Source organism: Planococcus citri, chromosome 3 (assembly GCF_950023065.1).
Source record: "Planococcus citri chromosome 3, ihPlaCitr1.1, whole genome shotgun sequence".
NCBI classification, from domain to species: Eukaryota; Metazoa; Arthropoda; class Insecta; order Hemiptera; family Pseudococcidae; genus Planococcus; species Planococcus citri.
Genome location: NC_088679.1, coordinates 45,142,801 through 45,166,512, shown reverse-complemented (window position 1 = coordinate 45,166,512; position 23,712 = coordinate 45,142,801). Strand labels below are relative to the sequence as shown.

The 23,712-nt window shown below is 33.9% G+C and overlaps 1 protein-coding gene across 7 annotated transcripts in view; it reads right to left on the bottom strand.

Annotated features, from left to right (window-relative positions):
• LOC135840688 (WD repeat-containing protein 47) overlaps positions 1–23,712 on the bottom strand; it is a 79,984-nt gene that overhangs the window by 40,502 nt on the left and 15,770 nt on the right. For 3 of the 7 annotated variants that reach the window (XM_065357324.1, XM_065357325.1, XM_065357323.1), the window contains exon 3: positions 15,345–15,639. In XM_065357324.1, coding sequence (XP_065213396.1) covers positions 15,345–15,639 — 295 coding nt within the window. Of the gene's footprint in view, positions 1–505; positions 1,603–6,053; positions 6,117–15,344; positions 15,640–15,786; positions 15,915–17,481; positions 17,608–23,712 lie in introns of those variants that run through there. The other 4 variants (XM_065357329.1, XM_065357328.1, XM_065357330.1 and 1 more) reach the window with 4 other exon arrangements.

The window sequence follows — 23,712 nt, the reverse complement described above, 5'->3', positions numbered from 1 at the left end:
TTGCGGTAAAAACAATAGCTCATCGTCGTATTAATTCCTATGCCAAACCAAACCGCAGCACAACAGTATGGCAGAAAGTATTATACATCACGATGCAGATGCAACTACTAAAATAAACATGATCTCCGGTAATGGGGCCAATTCCTTCAAGCTATACATCGGTACAATGGTATCATCCCTATAAGTATATGCATAATGTTACAGATAACGGTTAATCCAGCAGCGATCGAACGTAGGAATATCTATGCATCTCAAAAGGTCCTTAAACGTATAGTAAATCTTAACCGCCATTGAAGATATAATTAAAAGGCGCGCGAATTAGGTAAACCGGTTCACCGTGCTTATAAACGAGTAAGTATAATGATTTTATAAGGTATTACAGGTACACAGATAGATATGTGTACTGCCACATCGAGTCAAGAATACTGCGAGTGCGAGGCTATCGCTATTGTGATTACAACCGGCGATGGCGATGAAAAAGAAGTGTTCAAAATGATGCACGTACCTCGTCAGCGAAATGATTACTCTCTTCCCATATAGGATCGTCGAATCCGGCCGAACTGCCGGAAGACTCGCGTCTATTCGGATCCCACGAATTGCGTCTAACCGAATCCAAAGAATCGGTTGAGAATCTCCTCGACATAAGGGAATCCTTTCGAAGGGTGTTATTAACGTAGTCTCGTTTCAGACTGCCATTCATAGCTTTGGCATTGCCTCCGACCGGCGTATACGAATCCCTTTTGGTAGGTTGGGTGCTGCCTAGGATGCTGAAAGAGTCTTTTTTGAAATTCACGTTCCGTTTCAACGATCCCATAGATCCGTGCGAATCTTTACGCAAAGTAGATGCAAAACCCGAAGGATGGCATAAATCTTGACTGCCGTTGCCGTTCGACCCGAATACCAAAGATTCTCGCCTTCTGAATGGCATCGAATTCAAGCCCGAAGGCATCGATTCGCGTCGAGGACCGATCGAACCTCTTCTATTTGACGAATTTCGCCTGCCATGGATATCGCAATCTTTGGTAATTACGATCGGATTGAAATGTACTCTTTCCGCCGTACTTGACTTTTTCGGCGAGCTTTTGGTAGTCTGCTCATCCAAACGTATGTTTTGAAACAGATCGTCCAGTCGTTTTATAGCCGCTGCGGTGGCTGTCATGTTGTGTTGCCCGAGAATCTACTCGATGGTAAAAGCGAAGAAAATATTGAGAAAAAAAATCTAAAACCAACAACACCGGTAACACTAAGAAACCAAAATTCAACTCGGCAGATCCGCGCCGTCAATCCGAATAAACACTTCCGGCCACGTCCCCTTTAATTACGCGGACACATACCATCAAATACTCGATAGTTCACCAGAAAAAAAAAACAACAAATTGGAAAAATCATTCGAGCAAACCGTCAAACAGTCTTTTAAAAAGTACTACACAGAAATACGCTTTAACCGAGTACGAAAATTAGCGATCGACGACGCACACCGGTTAACCGTAAATACCGCAAAATTCGAACTGCTGCGCGATCGTGTTCGCTGGCAACTTTTCTCATGCCAAAGCAATAACAACAAACAACTGCCTTATTCGGTTGCCGATTAAAGTGGGAGAGATAAATTCGCGCTAAGCGAAACACATCGCATCGCATCCGCGTCTACGTACGGTCCGAGTCGTTCTTTCATTCATTCTTTCGTTCGTCTTGATCAAACGTCCAAGTTCCTGCGGACTCCGTCATCGTAATTATCATTAATGATCCCATCCAACTCCATCATCCAGCTTTGGAAGATGGGTAATAAGCAACAATAGGTGCAGTAAACCGGCCAAACTGTACCATCCTTAGATCACAATCTAATTACTTCATCGATTCGCACAAGAATCTTCGCAAATTTTCAGAACGAAAAAAAATTCCATCGTTTATCTCGAACCCACCCACGATGAGAATTTTAAACAATAGAACATATTTTTCAACTTACGTATATTTTGATTCAATTATTGACACTTGTTTCTAATTCCAAGTACTCAGAAGGTACACTAACGAATCGGCGCCCAGCGGTAGGATTCATGAAAATCATTTTTCAACCGTAATAACCTACAGAATGAATGAGCAATTTTTACTCGTACAGCACACTCCTTCAACTACATACACAGCATAACACGACGAGCAATCAAAAATAAAGCACATTAGTTTGAAAATGTACTTCAGGAAAGGCAAATATATGCCTACAACATTGAAGAGGGCAAAGAATACTCGTATGAAAGCGAAGCAAATGTAACATGTAACACCTCGAGTAAGCACAGCGTTGCCAAGTGCTGCTAAAACATGAATTTTATCGTCGTCGAAAACATTCTTATTTTTTCAGAGTTTTGACGACCAAGATTTAAAAAACTTAAATATGTATTAAAGAATCGATTTTTCGGTGAAATTCGACTGGAATTCACGATCAAATGGTGAAAAAAATGTATCCACTTACCCAGCTAACGCCTTCAGAATTCATAGGAACTAAATTTCGTAATTTTTCAAACAAACATTTGAAACATTTTCCAGTTTACTTTGTCACTTAAAAATTGAAAAAAAAGTCAAAAATATAATTTTATAAAAACCAAATTGCTCATAAAATTCCAAAAATGGATATTTTCGACCCTTCTTTCAGCACTTTACAAATTACAGATGAATACTTAAAGATGAAAAATTTGTTGAATGAAAGAGAAGAGGAAAAGCTCACGAAATTGAATTTCCAAATTTTGTAAATTCACCATTAGGCTAATAGAAAACAAGTTCTTAGTACCAGTAGGTCTAGGTACCTATTGACTTTTTTTTCGACATCACTTCCAATTCCAAAAAAAAAGAAAAAAAATATACAGTCAAAATTGTCAAAAACATAAGCTATCAAAATTTTTCGAACTTTTGAAATCTAGTCTCAGAACTTACATCTTTTAATGTTTTGATATTGACATGATTAACGTGTAATATTCGGGACAAAAATATTTTTAAAACACGAATTTAGAAATAAGTGATCTGAAAATTTTCACCCGTTCAGTAGAGCTCTTAAAGTTGTAATGGATTTTTAGATTTTTGAAATTTACAAAAATCACCACAATGAATTGGCATCGCAGCAATTCCAAAATACGTAATTTTCCAATTTCATAAATGCTATCTTTCGATGTTTTAGCTTAATTGATGTGAAATACATATTTTAAAATAAAAAATTTTCTAAACACGAATTCACTAAAAAATAAATAATTTGCAAATTTTCAGCCACTCAGTAGAACCCTAAAAGTTGGTAGGTATCGGATTTTGGTCGATGCAGAACCTCAAATGCTATCTATTGGCTTCCCAAAACTGGTTGGGTAGGAACTAGAGCGAAAAATATACAACTTTTTCGAAGAAGCCCCCTAGCTTTTTCACAGCCCTTACGAGTATCTCCCCTTCGCGTACTTTTCCTGAGCTAAGATTTTTTAAGGAGGCTTTCAATTAAAATGAACGTATATCTGCCGAATTTCGTCGAAATCCTACGAACAAATTTTTTTTTCGATCTACCCTGGCGTTCATTTTGAATCACAGACAATTAAATTATACTCGTTACTCGTACTTTATAAAAGAAAATTATAAATTTGGGGAACCAAATTTAAAATCATTATTTACGAGGAGAAAACAGTCTTCAAGCGAGTAAAACATGAAGCTTTTTGGAAAAACCTCTCAACTTCCGCCCCCCCCCCGTTATACACCTGAATTAGACATGAAATTTTTCCTACATAAAAGTACACCTTTTTTTGCTCACGTCGGAAGTGGTTCTCAAAATAAGTTAGTATAGCTGAATAATATAACCCAGAAATCAGATTTTCAAAGACTTTTTTTTTTAATTTGAGTTCAAAAATATACTTTTTTTCGCTGACGTTGAAGTGCCCTCAAAACATGCTGATAGTTAGAATATGACTAAAAAAGGAGACTCCCAGAGTTATACGAGTAGTTGCTCAGTCGCACATTTTAAGATTTCAGGACATTTTTTAAAGAATAATTTGGACTTGAAACACTTTTTTTCAATGTCAAGGGGAACCCCATAAAGTACCTACATCATTGTGATTTTTAAAAAAAGGACAAACCCGGTGGCTGAAGGGCCCATGGAAATGTCTCTTGTGAGACTAATATTTTTAAAAAAACATTCCAGCAAAAGACAATCAAGTTTTATAACAACAAATGATTACTTTCGAGTGTCAATAAAATTCAATCAGGCCTAGCCAGAAAAGTAATAAAATGAGAACAATATATCACAATAACATCTGGTAATTTTTCTTCTCTACAGATTCATTACCGATTGAATGAAAATCAGACAAAGTGACAAGCAACGCTCAACCTCTTCACTTCCCACCGAAATTGAAAAACTATCGAGTCAAGTACATGTTGATTTATGATTAATTACCATGTAAATCAATCAAAATGTAGGTACCTGGTACGTTCGTTAATAAATCAAAAAATATAATGTATATTAGGATATTTAAAAACTGGAGGCGAAAAAGCCTCAAAATAATACGATCAACAGCTCAAATAAATTCGTTCGTTTGCGAATCGAGTCTCGCAGCGTTTTCTACACACGCACTCACTTCGCGTAATTCTGGGTCAATGATAAACGCATTATACGTACGCGTTCATGTATCCAATATCCATATGAATTCCTACAGGTAGAGGTATAGGCTACTTTACAGTAGTTTGTACTTCGTACTATGTAGTTCTGCACCACAATAAGTTACATCTATTACCATCATGGCAGAACCAGCATTTATCGACAGTAATCAATAGGATCCAGAGTTCTATTGAAAAATATTATACCTAGAATTCTACCAGCATGTGCATCTATACGGTCGAATGTCGAATTAGTATTTCGATTATAAACTATGGACTACTGGATAACGTCACGTTCGCTGGAGATGAGTTTATCGATATGTGTATCTGCACATCGAATAGAAGGTATAGATATAGAAAGACCTACTCGGCGACTACTACTTGACGATTTCGTGTCGACTTAATGTTCGTTCTCAACTATCTAGAGTTCAGTTTTGAGATGGTAATCGTGAATCTCTGCCTTTGAAATAGAAAGCGAATGATATAAAAATTTTTCAAAAATGTTGCAGGTATTTTGCAGAGAAACACGTCACCAGTATCGAGTTCATGTCTGTGCTGCTCAAATGTCTGGAGGAAGTCAGTGCAAAATATGGCCTACTCATCAACACGACGAAAACAAAGATGATGGTAATTGACCGGCCATCCAACAACTTGCCGTACGAATCACGTTTTAGCATACGAATTGAATTGCCCATTAACTATTTACATAAAGTTGTTCAAAGGTGTTTTTTTTTAATCGACAATTTATTTCTCGGTGAAAAATCAAGTTGGTAGCATATGTGTTGGTATATTTTTTTGTAGGTTATGCTGAGAATGGAAAAGGCAGCATGATTTCTTGGTTCAACAATGCAGTGCTTTTTGAAAAAGGAAAGCGATAAAAATTGAATTAATTTACAAGAATTCAAAAGTATTTATTAATTACAACTGAGACCTCACAATTCAAAATGAAAAGTAAAAGGCACCATCATACCATCATGCTGCACTTTTGAGAGTAACAAATTAAAAAATTGATTTTCTCAAGTGAGTACCTATCTTTCAAAAACTGATAAAAGTGAATATACCTCATGGAAAATATTTTAAGAGATTCAAACTTCATTTTTAATGTCCTTTTTTGAATTTTTGAAAAATCCGAAATTCAGAAGCTTAAAGATAGCCTAATTGTAGGTCAGTTAGATGCTCTGAGAATCAGGGAATAAGAATTCATCTTGGTTTTCAAGTTGCACTTTCTCAAAGACAATAATGCATAAAATACCAAAATTCGTACCATATTCACACGTTTTTTTCGAATTACTCATCAAATAAATATTTTTTTTAAATTGTCATATAAAAATGCCATCATTTTTAAAGAACCCTGCTTATCAAGATTTATATCTGCTTAAAAAACTGAACAATTTCACACCACGTGATCACATCCTCACAATTTATCGCATAAAAAAAACACGTACCTTTGTTTTAATTTTTTTCGTTCTCGAAATTTCTTCACTTATTGACATTACAATAAGTCTCAAGATCATCTATGAAAAATCATCGGTAAACGGCTACATCAATGACGTCACGATTGTCGACTTTGACATTTACAGTGTCTTTCTACAGCTGCATTAAGTTTTCAACAAAAACCTCTGTACTTGTAACAAGTACTTCAATAAATCATTCCTTATTTAACCGCGAATGACGTAACCGTGCATTTGATCAAAACAATTCGAAAAAAAAACCGGTCACCGTATTTCGTGACCGTCACAACTCCTGGATTCTCAATTCTCATCCCGAAAATAAACACCAAACACTTGAACTAACATAAAAACCTAATAATACGTATTTAACCTTCTGACCTTGGTAAAAATCGCCTCGATCAAATGTTTATCATTTAATGGAAACGCCATAATTACAACGATGATCATTCCATAAATGGAGCTCCCACTCCAAGTAGGTGTCGCGTGTAGCGCAAAAGTCGCGCAACAATATAAATACCTAAATTAAAAAATTTCTATCGACAAGGATGATTTCGTTCATTTTATTCGGACGATAATATCAATTGAACGAGTAAATGAAAAAAAATCCCTTCTTCTCGAACGAGTGCTTGGAAATACCGAGAAAAACTGATCTGAATTATATAACTCGTTCTATTCGAGTGAATAACAAACAACCAATTTGAAATAAATTTTTTTCCTCTGAATGAAAAATTATAATCGATTTATCGATCAAATATTTAGTAGCGAATGTAAAACGCCCATAAGTCGACGTGATTTCATAGCGAGAGAATTTTTTTGCAAGTCATGCAAATATGCGACTAGGAAATGCAAGCACGTTGGTAATACGAGTCACTCGCGAACGTTTGTACGTATTCTACCAATTACTATTTCAGCTATTATGTGGGTACTGGGCACTTCTTACGCGCGCAAAACCAAACAAAATCCTGTTATTACAGTTACAACACCCACATTTTATCGGCAGAACAAGTTTTTTTTTCACTCCTTTTGTACACAGGTAAACACAATTTTCGTACTTAACAACACTTGATAATTACTGTAATGAACGACTACACAAGGTGTCTCGTCAAACGTTAGCCATATCCTCGAATTTCGATACAATCGAGAATGAGAAACAAAAAACTTCAAAAAAAAAACAAAGTGACTATTTTGAGATTTTAAGAGATTGTAGGTTTCGAAAATTTCAAAGAAGACGATTGTTCAAGTTTGACTGAAGTTCAATTGTACACAAAGTGAACAAAAAAGCTCTTGAAGTCTTGAGACAAAATCGGAAACATTGAAAACTGAAAAAATATAGGTAAGAATACGTAGTATTTCAAATGGAATTCAATACTAGGTAATTTTTCTACGAAACCTCACTTGATGAAAAATTAAAAATTGTCTGAAGTAAGGTCAAGAGAATGATGATACGTACATTTCATCTGCCCCTCGTTTCAATTATAGTATTACCGGTACTTGAAATAAAATTCGAACCACAGCAGAAATTTGATAGGACACCTTGTATGTATGGGTGCCAATTTATTGACCACACAAATATCTACCTCACTTATCGTCAATATTTAAAAACCAAATCAAAAAATAAATATTTCCTGACTAAATGAAAATTTTCAAATATTACTAGGAAGCGACTAAAAACAGCTCGTACTTGAACTTCGATCACAAAAGCAGAATTTTTTTCAATTAATTTACAATAAGCTGTAAGCATTTTGTATTTAAATACGATAGAAAGCGGTTAACCTCTCTGGTAAAGGTGAAAAAGAGCTCTTTAAATCTATACAATTCAATCGTCACGAAAACATTAACTCGGATGATACCATGGAGGTATTGTCTATAACATACAGTATGTATGTGTAAACATTACGCAAAACTTATGAAAGCGTAATTAATACGTACATATAATAAGCTGCGAGAGAAGTGTTAATATAAGCAAAAATAACGGTCATAGAGAGCTGCCAGTTGCTGCTGCTACAAGTATTTTTCTACCATAAAATTTTTATTTCAATGTTAAATAGTACTCGAGCATATTACGTTATTGATAAGCGTATAGCGACATGTAATTCATTTATAGTAAGTAAACGATCGAAAGTACCATAAATGAATGATGATAGGTCGTGTACTAGTGGTTTTTTTTTCAAAGCCAATCCATTGTTTTTCAAGAACATTTCTTTACTTCCCTCTTCTTTCCCTTTCCTATCTCCACAAACTCTATACCTACGGATCCATCGAGTGAAATTTTTCGGTAGATGTATAACAAGCATAAGTGACCTATTAGGAAAAGATGAGAGAAAAATCAAAATTTTCTTTAAAAATTTAGATTTTTTTATCAAACACGTAGAAATTGAAAAATGATAATAATTCTCAAAATTCTGGAAAGGAGAAGAAAATGAATACAATATTTTTCAAAGTTTGACGAAAAAATTACAACAGTGCTTCACAGTAGTTTTGATAAAAAATTAGGACAAAAGCAGAAAAAGTATCAAAAAGTACTGACAGTACGTCGGTACTTTTGAAAGTTGAAGTGGAAATTACCATTTAAAAAAACGAAATATAAGTGAATAAGAATGAAATTTGGGAAAAATTGATGAAGAAAAGTATCAAAAATGGATGAAATTCCGTAACATTGAGCAAATATTGCATAAAAATCGTTGAGAAAAATTTTTGAAAATGACCAAAAGTTGATTTAAAAAACATATTTTGAAGTTTGAGCAGAATTCTGCAAAAAATGCTCAAAACATAAAAAAAAAAATAATAGAAAATTATGAAAAATGGATCAATCATCAGAACGATTAAAAGGTAATGAATACGAGCAGGCTCATTTAATCAAAAAATAACTAAAAATGATTCCCCTCGAATAAACAAATATTTAACGAGATCGTCTAAAGAAGGAAAGATATTGTCCATTTTTCTGAAATTGTCGAAAAAAGTCCAAAGTCTTAGTTTTGCTAAAATTGTTAAGGCACCTCGTTTTCGGAAAAATTCTTGAAAATGTTCCAATTTTTTAGCAATTTTGTTCAAAAACTGAGTTGTTTGTCAAAATCGGAAAAAAAATTCATCTTTGCAACTAAAATGTAAATCATGTTCATTTTTCCCCCAAAATTTCAAAGAAGCTCTGCTTTTCCGCAAAAAGTCCTACCTTTGTTAAAATTGTTTTAAAAATCCAGTTTTTTTACCAATAAAAATTTTGTCGTTTGTGTAAGTTGTCAGAGAAATACATATTGCTTTTTAGCCAAATTATCCGGAAAGTCATATTTTTTGTAAATTTTGTAAAACAAGCCTCATTTTTACAAAAATTATCAAAAACTACCTTTTTTTTCACAAAAGGATCAGCCATTTTAAGAAGGGCTAAGTATGTAGTTTCAGTTTGCAAACATCCCGATTTTCTATCAATTTTATGGCATTTATCAACCATCAATATGTATTAGCTCAGGAAAAACTAACGGTATAAATTCATGCTCAAGTTGACATACTCACTTCGATTACTACACTTTTTTTTCAAAATTGGATTTTCAATGGGAAGAAATACCACAATAAAATTGAAAATAAATCGTATTTTTTTACAATCCAGTCCTCATAAAATTGCTGCTGGTAGTAGACTAAAAGTGGTATCGATATCGAATTACAAAGTCAGTAGGTCACAGATGTTTAGAAGCTCAAATCATGCCTCTTTTGAGTAAAGTGGGGGAGGGGTATGGATAACACAATCCTCAGCTGGCCAAAAACCCCCAAGAGTTTTTTTCAAAAAGTCCCTATTTTGAGGACCTTGAGCTTAATCGTCAGCAGTACAACACGGAGGCTGGATATTTTTCTGGGTAGTCTCCTACTCAAATTAAGCTTACTCCCATTTTTCGTTATAATCCAAAATACTTTTTACCCCTGTTTTTTCAATAAATTCTATTACCCTAATCAACTCTAAAAAAAAAAAAATTTATTAAAAATGAAAACATTCGAGTTTCCGAATTCAAAAGCCTATAATTATGATCCTCGAACGAGACAAACTTATAGCTTCCCTGGGACTCTTCTCTTCTCTCATCTATACCCTGGAAACTTAATCTACACGATTAATTCGGATAATTCACCATTTTTAATGAAGCATGCAATAAATCGAGTAAGCAATGAAAAAATTTAAGTATTCAAGCTCTCGCCAATAAACTCGTATAAAAGCTTTCAGATTGTTTTAGATCATAAATCTATAATGATTATAAACTTATAAAATTAACCAATTCTAGAACTCGGTACGTGTCGTTTTGACAAAATATTACGCCCACGTAAAATATCGAGTACACGGTATAGCACCGTACAATACGTGTGTATAACAGTGGTAAAATTAAAATCGATTAATTTCACCATTTTGGGTGTATCTTAAACAAATTCTTCCTTTCTCTTTTGGAAAAAAAGAAAGAAAATATAACTTTAATAACATACTAACAGCTACCTATGATCCTATTTCGCATACAATGCGTATAATTACACCAAAAAACCCACGTACTGTACGTAATGTAAACTAGTAATTTTCTTACATAGGTATACTCTCGTATACTCGTACAGTCTCCATAATAATTACTTTTTTCTTTTGATGATGTTGCTGTTCAAATAAAAAGAAAATCCTGTTTAGCTGTGAGCGAGCACAATTTCATAGATAGCAAAATTACTACTTTTTGAAACTATATATAAACGATTTGTTCGCAAAGAAAAATATATAGCAACATTATCTTAAATGAGAAATCATTTATCCTTATCCGAGAAACTTGGGTTAATTTTTTATCATACTGGAAAACCGTACAGCAAGTTGTGAAAAATTCACTATGTACGACCCATTTTCCCATTCATCGGAGTAAACTATACGATACCTACGTCGTTTCCATCACAACTTTCATGCTTTTCAAAAGCCGATAAACGATGTGTTTTCTTCTATTTTTTTTTTTTTTCATATACCTCGGCAACAATTTGTAAAGAGCTATATCATCAACATACTACCACGAGAAATACCAGCGAGTTTACTTTAGAAAATTCCACCGTCAAATGCTCGAGGTATAGAGCATTCTTCGACACAAAAATGCGAATAGAATGGCTGCAGAAAAAAAAGTATACATCATCGTCAGTTGTCGCCGTCAAAGAAAGCATATCATTTCAACACATATACCATCATCTTCCATGCATTTCGTAATCGTTGTTACAAATAATGTAAAACAATAGCTCGGCTATTAGTTCATTTACACTATTTGGTAAAGATATATTCGCTCCACGTAGGTATACAATTTCCTAAACAATGTTATAACATGTGATTAACGTTCTATTCGCACGTAATGTACGAGTATTTGTAACACGTTGTGTTTGCCATTTTTGAAATTTAGTTTTTCCGCCTTTCTTATCGACGCAGCTAAAAATATTAACCGAGACAAAACGTACCAACATCGAGCAAGGTTGCATACGCGAGCATAATTAATGATCTGAATAAGAACTTGAGGCTCGCTTTGAAAAAAACTAGTAGACTTATCATCGATGGATTATCTCGGTGAAGAATTAAAAACAATACCACCTGTTTCTTTCAGAGACGAATACGCCTAATCGATATAGAAAATCTAACCTTGAAATATGACAATATTTTGCATAAGTAACATTTTATTCGCATTTATTAATCGTACTCGCGATAAGATTTGAATAGCTGGAAGAAAAATACCGCGCGAGTAGGTACATGAGAGTTGTACGTACTACTGTACGTTTCTACCAAGTAAGTAAACCCAACCCTAATGCTTTTCGTAAGTTTTCCCCGAGATCTATGTAGTAATGTATAAAGTTACCCAAAATAAAGCGAAGCTCGTCCCAAAACAATCACATTAAAGCTACGTCGAGTTGAAGAAAAGCGAAAGGAGACATATTTCAGTATGAGTCACCGTATAAACCCTCACATACTACAGCTTCTATTTTCCGCCTTGAAATAGCTCCATAATAATATAAAAACTTGGCTAAATATTACGCCATAGAATTCCATTTTTAAAATACCGCTAACACGATTGCTCCAACACCCTTATTCTTATTGTAGTTTGTAATGTAGTCCTTGCGCATAAACGAGTTTCATATTTTCAACGATAGAATCCAACAATATGAAGAGAAGTTAATAAATTTGCATAACTTATGTACGAAGGAGCTTTGTAAGACCGTTTGGAAATACCGACACGAGTTTATCCTGTTGATAAATTTGCATATCCGGTCGGATCGAGGCGCGAGCAATAGCAGATATGAAAGTTGCACAGTTTGTATGTATGATGAAGGTAAAGTGATGAATTGACCAGTCGATACATTCACATACTTGGTTATTTGAAGGGGCATTTTACGAAGAAATAACACGGATGTTTATTTTCTCGATTATGGCAAGACATGATTTTGCATTAATGTTTTTTGTCTTATCTTGCAGCAACTGCTTGAATTCAAAACACGTTGAAAGTGCTTTTTATTCTATCGATTTATGTTATTATTAAATCATGTTACAAGAAAAAAAACATAACAAATTAGTTGGATTTGAATTAATTGGACAATGTTGAGAAAAACCATAAGCTGAACAAGTTGCCTACCCCGGCATTCAAGTGACTAAAGATGCATTTAAAGATGCAAATATTAAAATTTTTAATCGTGGGAACAGACAGAACCTAAAAGTATGGTGTTTGTCGGACATCAAATTAGAAGAAACTTCAAACCATTTTTAAGACGATTTTTTTTTAGAACACGTGTGTCTGTGTTTATAAAAATAGACGAGCCTCTACAATTCTACATTCTAAACAAATTTTGATCTGATGATTTTCTGTTCAATAGCAGAATCAAAAAATCAGCTGAATCGCCATACACTAAAGTGAGAAAATCAGTTCATTTTAGTTGAACAGGTGAGGTCAATGTGAGCAACAGTGCATGATGTATTTTGCACAGGTAAAAAATTGATCAATCACATGAAAATAAACTTTTATTAGTCATTTGAGCTTTCAAACTGTCAATTATTTCATTCCTTGAATCTAAAGAGAATTACAAATCAATAAATTTTCATAAATAATCAATATGAGAGTTTTTCAATTTCATTTAAAAAATCAAGAAACAGGGTTTTTGAGCAGTAAATAGCTTCTTACGTAGAAAAATTACTAAAAATTACTATTTTGAGGTCATTTTGAAATATGAACGGATAAACAATTTTTACAACGTGTTTATGATTATCTCGGCTAATTATTAAATACTAGACTAATTACAAGAGACACTCATTTTCCAAGAAAACCAAGCGTTTTTTTGAAAAATTGCGAATGACCAAAAATGTAAAGAGTAAAATTTTTTAATCGCCAAAAGTGATGGATTTTTCTCTAGGAAATGACGTTCAGAAAGTATTCAAGAAAAACTGCTTCAAAAACATCAAAGATAAAACATCAGAGATGAATTAAGTTTCGGCTTTTTTTCTCGATTTGATCAAATTTCAATTTTTTTCAAAGAAAATAATTGTGTAGGTAAAAATTTAATTTACAAAAACTCCAGTGCAATCCGTTCCAAAAATCAAAAACTTGTAAAACGTGTTTTTTTCCTTCAAATGACTGCTCCTTCAATGTCGAGATAGGCAACTTATTCATCTAATGAGTTTGCTGACTGGTATCCGGTAGGTTATACATCAACTCTTACACCGTTGAGCAATCAAAAGAAAATTTCAGAAATTTCATGCAAAAAATCACCCTCAAGTTGAAAAAAAAAGGTAAACAAATTTTAGGATGAAACATTTTTTGAGTTATGAAATAAGGTTCTTGTAATTTCATTTTCTCCATTTTCATGAATTTAGTGATTTTTATTTAAAACGATCATTTCAAGTAAATTTTCAGGTTTCTGTGTTTTTTTTTTTTTTTGCTTTTTCTGCTGAATTACAACAAAGTCTATTTAAATTGAAAAAATCTGCAAAAAAAAACTCAAGTTTGAAAATTTGAGCGAATGATCATCACCAAAGAATGTAGATTGGGGTTTCTTGACTCACTGAATACGAATATGGACACGATAAATCGAGTTTTCGAGTTCAAAAACGAGTTTTCTCATTTTTTTTGAACCATCAAAAAATTTTGATAATTGCGATCTGCAACTTTCCAACTCCAACCCTCGTTTCCCACCCCAAAAATGTGTTCTTATCATAATCTCTTTGCATTAAAAAAGAGTAGAAATTCGAAGATCGTATTTTTAGTAGAAGGGGGGGGGGTATCTTCTACAATAAAGTATAAGTATGTGGTGAAATTTCAAAACACTGCCTCTCTAATTGAAAATGACCCGACCTCGAGGGTCCATAGTTCCACAGTCCATCCCCTTGACCTCGGGGTCACACATTTTTTATGGGACACTTTCAACTCAAGATGAATTACAAGAATTTTGTCAAAATCTAGGACCAGGATATGTTTTTCCTTCGATCCACCTGAATGTTCATATCACTAAAAAACAATTTTCGATAATTTGACGACTTTTGGCGAAGTATTTCAAAATTGGTCAATATCAATGTCAGGGCGTCAGTTAGATGGATTTTCAAAATTTTCGTGACTTTTTCATTGCCTTTTTAAAGCAAAAAAATGAGCAATTTTTACGATCGCTAATTTGAAGAATTTTTTATGGAAATTCAAGGCTATGATGATTTTTCTCATGAGTAGGCAAGACACTCCTTACCTTTACAAAGACAAAAATTACCTATCTAAAAATATAATATTAAGCCACTCGAGTTAAATTTTTCTATATTTGATTTCAAAAAAATTCCCTTGCATCGGTTTCCTAATACTGAAAACGTGTATTTCAAAATAAAATGATGAAAGCATGAAACTTGACTGATTTGGGTTTCAAAACAAGTATTCAAAGCCCTTCATTAAATTTTGATAATTTCCATCAGCCATGCAAGAAATCATCCAATTTCTTTGAGCAAGTGAGGAAATTGTATAATTTATCCGGACTTGCTCATTGAGAAGGGATTTCCGGCACTTCCATGTGACGAAAATCCAAGCACTTCCGAGCAATTAGAAAACACAGTGAACTCATCATAAATGCATGGTGGGTATTTGGTTTGATCGTAGAAACCAAAAGACTCAGCTTCATACAATATCAAGCAGATTCGTTTCATTGTCCAAGTCCAAACAAGACGACGACGACGACCGATGATGGGAAAAACTCCATCGTGGTCGATTGGTTATAGTTACGCGACAATAAAAGCAAAGCAAAAGTTGAATAACACTAGAACATAATGAAAAGCCAAATATTACATACCTTAACTGAATCGTAGTGGTTGTCAAGGTGATTATGTTTAGCACCATTAACAATTTGCGGCAGTTGCTTCGGGCCGTTCATGACATTAATCTTAGTTTGATTGGAATTGGCTACATTGGTGGCATTTCGTACGACATCGCAGTTATTATAATTATTATGAGGAGTCTGATTGATGGCAGCGGCCGACGAAGGTGTATTGGATCGCACTACGACAGTTGCCTGGGGCACAGATGCAACGGCGTTATTATTATTTTTCGCCGCATTGTGAGCATTATTGGTATTTGTGCGAGCCATACTGTAACATAAAAAATTAAAAATCGATCGCGTTAATTTCTACATACGCGCGTAAAATCAAAAGAATACATAATAAAAACGTAATTTCGTATAGAACAATTAATCAGTTTTATAACTCTAGGAGATGGAAAACATGAAAAACCCTCACCATAATAAATTCTCGTACGCATTATGACCGTAATATCCTTTCTTACGATGATACTTTGCACACTGATGAGATGACATATGCATCACATTCATATAGATACCCGAATCACTCATATTTTCACCACAATTCGAGTCACCGTACACTCAAAAATCGCGCAATCGATCGTCGATATTTTTCAAAAACCAACCACGAACTAGGCACGTTCACGCAATAGTTTTTCGATACATTTTCCACAAAAAAGTGAAACCCAAACGAGACGATAGTTTGAAAAAAAACAACACAACTTCACTGGCAAGTGCAGACTTTCTAAATGACAAAGAACCAGTTCCACCGGGTAAACGTTTGCCGTAAACATTTCAGGCGAAAGTAATTTAGTAAAATCATCGTAAACGACTAATAATTAAAATATTGCAAAGTGTAAAGGGGGAAAAAAATCAAACATAATCGAGCGATTGCGAGTTTTAATGAATATACATATTCTTATAAGTAGCAACTGTCAAAATGATGTATAATAAAACCACTTTTTCGGAGACATGATGCACTTAAACGAGTTATCAACTTTTGTAGCATAACGAATGATCAGGAAACCGGTGGGCGGTAACGTTATCGAAAAATACGTTACGAATACGCGCTGGTTGAAGTAATTACATTCGCTGAGAATTGATGCGATAATATTTCTTTTCCGAATATTCATCGACCTTATTCGAAAACAAATGATGACTCAAATGGGAGCAAAAAAGTTGAAATTTTGGAAATTATTCGCTATCTCTATCAATTCAAATCTAACCAGTGAGTAGCCAGAAGTGATCACACTGATCACCATCCGTCAGAATGGCATTTTGCCTATTACATGCGGATTTCATTTTTTAGAAATTTCCTCATCAAAAATTGAAGCAAAATACACAAAGTAATGCAAATTTCAAGTAACCTGCTCGACATAGGTAGCGAAGAAAAACAGTAAAATTCATTCATCAAAAATACCTCTCCGTAAAAAAATTTAAAAAGTTTGAAAATTATAAAAAATTGAAGGATTTTTTTTTAAATTCAAGTTTTCAAAAACATTTTTAAATCGAGTTTTCATTTTTTGGTTGGAACATTGACTACGATGTAAATACCAAATTTTTGAAGAGGAACAAAAAAACAACACCTCAAGAAAATGGTTCATCTTCAACAATGAAAAACTTGAGAGGCAACAAAAGCCATTGAAACTTATGACTCACTAGCTCCCTCAATTTTGAAGAAAAGTCTTTTTGTTATGGAAACCGTTTCTTCTGCTCAAAAATTGCATTGAAACCCACTTAGAAAATTTTAAAACCACCACTCCTCTACGTTTGTTCTAACAGAAATTTCAGGAAAATCAAAATTCGTGGTAGAAAGTCATCCCTTCGCGCACAACTGATGAACATAGATTTCATTATAATTAGCAACTATCACGTCAGACCATTCCATCGTAAGAAACTTTTTATCATAAATACAATTTTACATTAACACTCATCCTCTCACCAATTGTCTCAATATTTTGGGTATAATTCGTCCTCACAATAAGCGCACTGCAGTAAATCACCACCAACACTCACTTCACTGCTACGCCTCACGACATACTTATGCATAATTTATTTGAAAAAATTTCCGACGTGAAATCTCAACGTCTGTTTTGATAATTCAAAAGCAAAACTAATCACAGTAAAGACTTACTTTTTCACGTATCATCGTCAGGGCATTCACGTCACATGAGATAGTAAAATTCGCGAACATAGACATCAGACACCTACGTGCATAGTACCAACGTCCTTCTTACTTGGTTTCATAACAATAACACGCCCAGATGAACAACTAACTCGACGAATGATACCCCGGCTAAAAAAATCTATCTGACAGTGAAATCCCAAGACCAAGTTCAATACCAGTCGAGCACTCAATCCAACAATCCAGTCCCAATTAACAATAAAAATGCGTTTATTACCGATGCAATTTCATTACATAGGTACAAAGAAAAAGGCAATATCGCATTTAGCATTTTTACAACTTTCTATACACACGCCATGTCAGATGTTTGCCAACGACCGACGACGTACCCATCTGTGGAATACTATATAAACAAAAAAAAAAAAAAGCTAAGTCGACACCAGCGAAGCGACCAGTTCGCAGCACCACTTTCGCCTTTTTACGAGTGCATAATATCGCGCATATCCTCCAAATACCATACTTATGTAGTAAAATGACGACAAAATTACACGCGGTAGCATTAACTGCCGCAATATGGTTCATTAAACCAATAATGGGAACGAGATCGAGACAGATTATTTTAATTGGTTTCAAGATCGTATACATAAAATGTGTCGCTGGCGACCATCGCCTTGGTCGCGTCGCTGAGCGCGTATTTTGGTAAGTATTTGGTAATAATAATTCTCTTGTCGCGTAAAAAGCTTCCGTTTGTCGACTGATACTTCGGAGATATTCGCGATCAACCGCAAGTCGAGTTTATACGTATTCCGGTATTTGTGTCGTTTGGGTGGCCTATGGCAATATTTCGAAGGAGTAAATTCAAGTCATCGTTATACAGTACGAACTAGGGTGTACCTTATTTGTATAGTGAAAAAAAAATTTTCGATTTTTTTCGCTCCCACCCCCCAAAAACATGACCACAGGTGAGAAAATAATACCCTGAAAATTTCAGCCCCCTAGGTGAAAAAAAAGTCGTGCCGGTGGGCCCCCCAATTTTCCCATATATGAAAAAATCGAAGTATCAGGCAAAATTTTTAAAATTGTGAACTTTCTAGTTCTAACACCTCAGTGAAGTCCCTACTTACGTAAAATCAACCTACATACCAATTTTAGCCCCCTATCTCCACCCAAGACTAACCAGTGTATTAGAGGGGAGAGCTCATATTTATGAGGTACTAGTGAAAAAATATTTAATGACGCCCTAAATTGTTGTCTGGTTTCACAAGAAAAATTTCTCCAATCACGTTAGTAAAAATGAGTCGTGCTAGGGAGCACACCCCCCCCCCATCTCAATATATAAAAGAAATCAGAAAAATTGACATTTTTACATTTTTTTTTCACGTCATAATCCATGGATTTGGTCCATTTTTATTAGAAATACTGTTAAATTTTTTTATGACCTGTCTACATAATGAAAAGGTGGAACTTGTCTCATTCCCCAGAAAATGAAAAAAGATGAATATTATTATTTATTAAATTTTTTTCTTCCATATTTTAATCCTTGGATTTGGTCGATCTTCATCAGAAAAGCACTACCTATGTCAGACTTTTAAAAACTTGTAGAAAATGGACGAATTTCTGAATTTTAACTTTGAGAAACACTGAAGCGGACGTTTTGTCATAAAATTACCTATGTCAAATTTTCACAGAAGACTTATTGACGTTCTGATATTTTGTAATGTAAGACTTGAAAACTTGGAAAAAATCGTCAAGAATCCCTATCAATGAGATTTCATTTTCAAGTTTAGAGCAAAAAAACATATCCATGACTTGAAACTATCTTTGCAGAGGAGACTTCGCCACTATTCCAAAAAAAATTCAACTTTGTGGATCTCTATCATTTATGTAGGTGGTGAGTATTGTAGAGGGGACAGAGAAAAGGGTTTTCTGGAATAAAAAAATTATCTATAAGCAATCTGCACAGGAAAAATTTTCACCTAATTACGAGTAGGTACCTATAGACATCAATTTTCATATTTCTCAATATTCTTCAATTTTGGGGGCCTCATAAAAGAGGACCACCATCATTTGGAGGACAAAAGGGTGCTTTTCTTGAAAAAGTGGTTATCTAAAAGTACTCTGCTCAGAAATGAAACATTATAAAAAAATTTGCATAGATATGAATTTTTCATTTTTTTGTTGATTTTTTTCAATTTTGAGATGCTTTATAGGTAACCAACATGGTTTGGGAGACCGGAGGAAGGTTTTTCTTGAAAAAGAGTTAATTCAGAAAGATTCTGCACATAAATAAAAGATTTTCAAAAAATTTCTACAGACATCAATTTTCAATATTTTTTTTATTTTTCCCAAATTTGAGAGGCTTCATGCAAGAGAGCCAAAATCATTTGGGGGCCCAACAATGGTTTTTTCTTGAAAAGGGGGTTATGTAGAACAATTTTAATGTAAAAATGAGATATTTTCATCAAATTTTCCAAAACTTTGATTTATTATCATTTTTTGTGATTTTTTTCAACTTTGAGGGGCTCCTTACTAGAGGGTCAATATGGTTTGAAGGGCCCGGGAAATTTTTTTCTTAAAAAGGGGATTATTTAGAAACATTCTGGCGCAGAAACAAAAAATTTTCATGAATAGAACTTTTTTCCGATTTTTTTGATTTTTTCCCCACTTAGGGGGCTACCGGCACCACTTTTTTTATAGATAGGGGAAAAATAAAAAATAGGGAATTATTTTCTCACCTGAGGTCATGTTTTTGGGGGGTGGGAGCTACAAATTTCAAACTTTTCAAAATAAGGTACACCCTAGTACGAACAGCAGAATAAAGATGAGAAAACAGTCGAAAGATTTTAGAGACCATATTGATCAATGATGGTCTACATAAATACGTGTTTATTTAATAAATAGCAAGAAGTGATAATTTGAACTGTAAAAGAAGAGATTTTTTGGCCATTTTGGGTCAAAAAGTTCATTTGAATAATTTCAAGAAAAAGCTAGACTTTTAACCATTTAAGTAAGAGAAAGGGCTTTGTAGCAATTCTTCATAAAAAAGCGACACATCGGAACAATTTTTGGAATAGTTTTTGGAATTTTCTGCTAAATAACCAAAAATTTTACCGATTTTTGACAGAAAACGAGACTTTGGCAGTAATTTTAGCACAGGGCAGGGCTTCTCAGTAATTATTGATAAAGAAGTGAACCTTCTTGGCAATTTTGCTAAGAAAAAAAGGGAATTTTTGACAATAAATTGGCAAAATACAAGACTTTGACAATTTAAAAAAAAAAGGGACTTGAAAAAAATCGGACTATTTTGCAACTTTGTGGGGAAAAGCGGGATGTTTTGGTAATTTTTGGCAGAAAACCTAAACTATTGGGTATATAATTTTTGAGGTAAAAGTGATATTTTTTCAAATTTTTAGCAAAAAGTAGATTTTTACAATTTTAGAAAAATAGTGGAACTGTTTGGCAGTTCTTGGAAACAAAGTGAGATTTTTGGGTAAGTATTTTTTTTTTTTTTAAATTGAACGTTTTGGAATTTTTTACGAGATGTTACGTAGCTATTTCAAGTCAGAAACGAGGCTTTTTGGCAACGTTGAAAAGGACGAAATTTGTTACTTTTCGCAAAAGGCAGCGTAGCTAGTAGAAAAAAATGTATACTTTCAAATATTATTCTCTGTTAAAATTTTCAACATTTTTTCTTGTTTTCTTCAAAAAGCAGGGCCAAGATTTGGAAAAATTGAATTTTTAACAATTTTTAAAAAAATAATCGAGTACGAGCCCTGTCAAGACGAAAGCAAGATAAGCACAGAGCACAGCTGTTGGACAACCTGATGTTCTAAAAAGTATATTCTGAATATAACGACACTCGGCAATGAAATTACTTTAAAAAATCATTTTATATTTAAAAAAAAAAATCAAAATCATCTTAAAATGAACTAATAGGTAGCAATTTCTCAATTTATGCAAAAAAAAAAAAATGTTTAATGTTTTTCAAAAAATTTGCAAAAATTCTTTTACGACAAATAAGATAAGAACTGAATCTCCTCCTTCATTCAAAAAATGAAATACTTTTGAAAATCCAAGTGAACAATTTGCGCCCATTCAGATTCGCAGATTTTTTCTCTCTCAACCGTCAAAAAACGAACACGAAAATATATAAAATACTCAACCGCTTGACCCTCATATTCCACTTTTCAGCACCACGATCTAAATGTTTGCAAACCACTCCACTTTTTGCCACTTCGCACGATTTTATACAAATTTAAACACGCGTAGTACATATACTCGCGCATTTTCCCATCCTCTCCCAACGAGCACTTCTTATTTTACATAGACATAATTTCATTACTCGCCATTCATCAACGTTCAAAAAGATAAAATCTTCGCCTAAATTTAACGCAATTAATATCTTTCAAATCTTCGCACTTCTTGAGCATTAATTTTCCATTAAGTGCCTTCATTACCGAAAACGGTAACCGGTCAAAACCCATCACGATTGATCTACACTTTATGGCGCTAGAACCTATAGAAATATACCTATGTACTCGTACATCGTACATCGATTATTTTGACGTGAGTAAGCTTTTCATTACAAAAACTGATCATCAATTGAATCCATAAGTATTCAAACTTTACCACAAGTAAATAGATAAAACGTTTTGCGGAGGATGATCACAATACGTTCAAAAAGGGAAAAACCAGTCCATAATCCTATTCCAAAAAAGGGCAATTGGCAAAGTGGTTAGCGGGAAAAGCACTTATTTGATTCAAGAGGGACGCGAAGAAGGCGATTTTTTTACTCAAATTTTTCACGTTTGACGGCACAGCACTGCCACACACATAGGTAAGATTACACACATAATCATAAATGCAGAATGAAGTAATTACACCGCGAAAATTATAATTATAGCAGACTACGTTAGTACGCTTACAAACATTACACCAATTTACATAACTCGCACGTGCTCGTACTCGTACCTCTCTAAATTAATTACTTTTCGACCATATTAACAATATAATAATTAATGTCCGTTTTTTAGTTGTTTTTCTTAAGCATTCATATTCCTTCTTCTTGCTCATGTATGCTACATACAGTACACCATATCCAATAACATCACATATATAGCCTAAGTAACACACAAAAACCGTGTACATTGACCTAAACCTCTCATTAGCCGCTTTTATTAACATACTGCTCGAATGCATCCTCATATGCCAGGTAAGTTTTTTTTTGTTTTGTTATTTTACTATGTAAGTACCTACCTACCACTTTAAGAGGAGTAGGAGTCACGCATGTATGCGCTACATAGCTTTGTAATTATGTGTCAACATCGCATACACCACAACCACATACATAAAAATGTATACGAATTCCATGATACATGGTTTAAAAAATAAATTACTTAAATACGAGCCTTTTAAACGACTTGAGCACGATTTTCTCAAATATATACCTTATATCGCCGGACCTCCGTTCAACCGGCAATTATTAATTAACAAGGAACCGCTCACTTCACAAATTCAAAACTCGAATCGTATTCTTCATAAAATACTAGTAAATATCGAGAAATATAGTAGTAAGGAGTAAGCATGTGATTATATTCAACACAATATTCTGCAGCTAATAATGTGAAAATACTGGTTTAATATAATTTAAACGGATGCGGCAGATTATCAGAAATTACGTATCTAACTTACATATGATGGAAAATTTCCGATTAAGAATCATGACCTGTGCCCACAAGTAGGTAGTTCTAGCTCTATACAAAAAATCACTCAAGTTTCAATCTACTGGAGGCTCCAGTAATTTTCGAAAAGTCACTGGAGACTCCAAAACGACTTGAAATTCACCTGCAGTCGACGTTGTACATAGCATATTGAAATTAGTTTGCAGAATAAATTTCGTCTTTCCAACTCCATTTGATGAGATTTTGTAGGAATTTAAAGTTTCAAAAATCTGCTGGAGGCTCCAGAACTACTCTTAAAGGTCTGAAACAGTTTCCAATCAATTTGGGTGGTCGAAAATAGGCTATATCTCAAATTTCAGCTTTCTAGGTCAATTTGGTAAGATTTTGATTTTTTCCCTCATTTTTGGCTTTTTTGATTCTCAAAAATTCACCAAAAATCGAAAAAGGCGCTTAGCACTCGAGAATTTTGTCAGATGATAAATTTTTGCCTGCTCTTTCGATCTAACCTTTGTTAGGTTCAAAAAATGTCGTGCAAGTCATATGTATATTGGAACGCAGG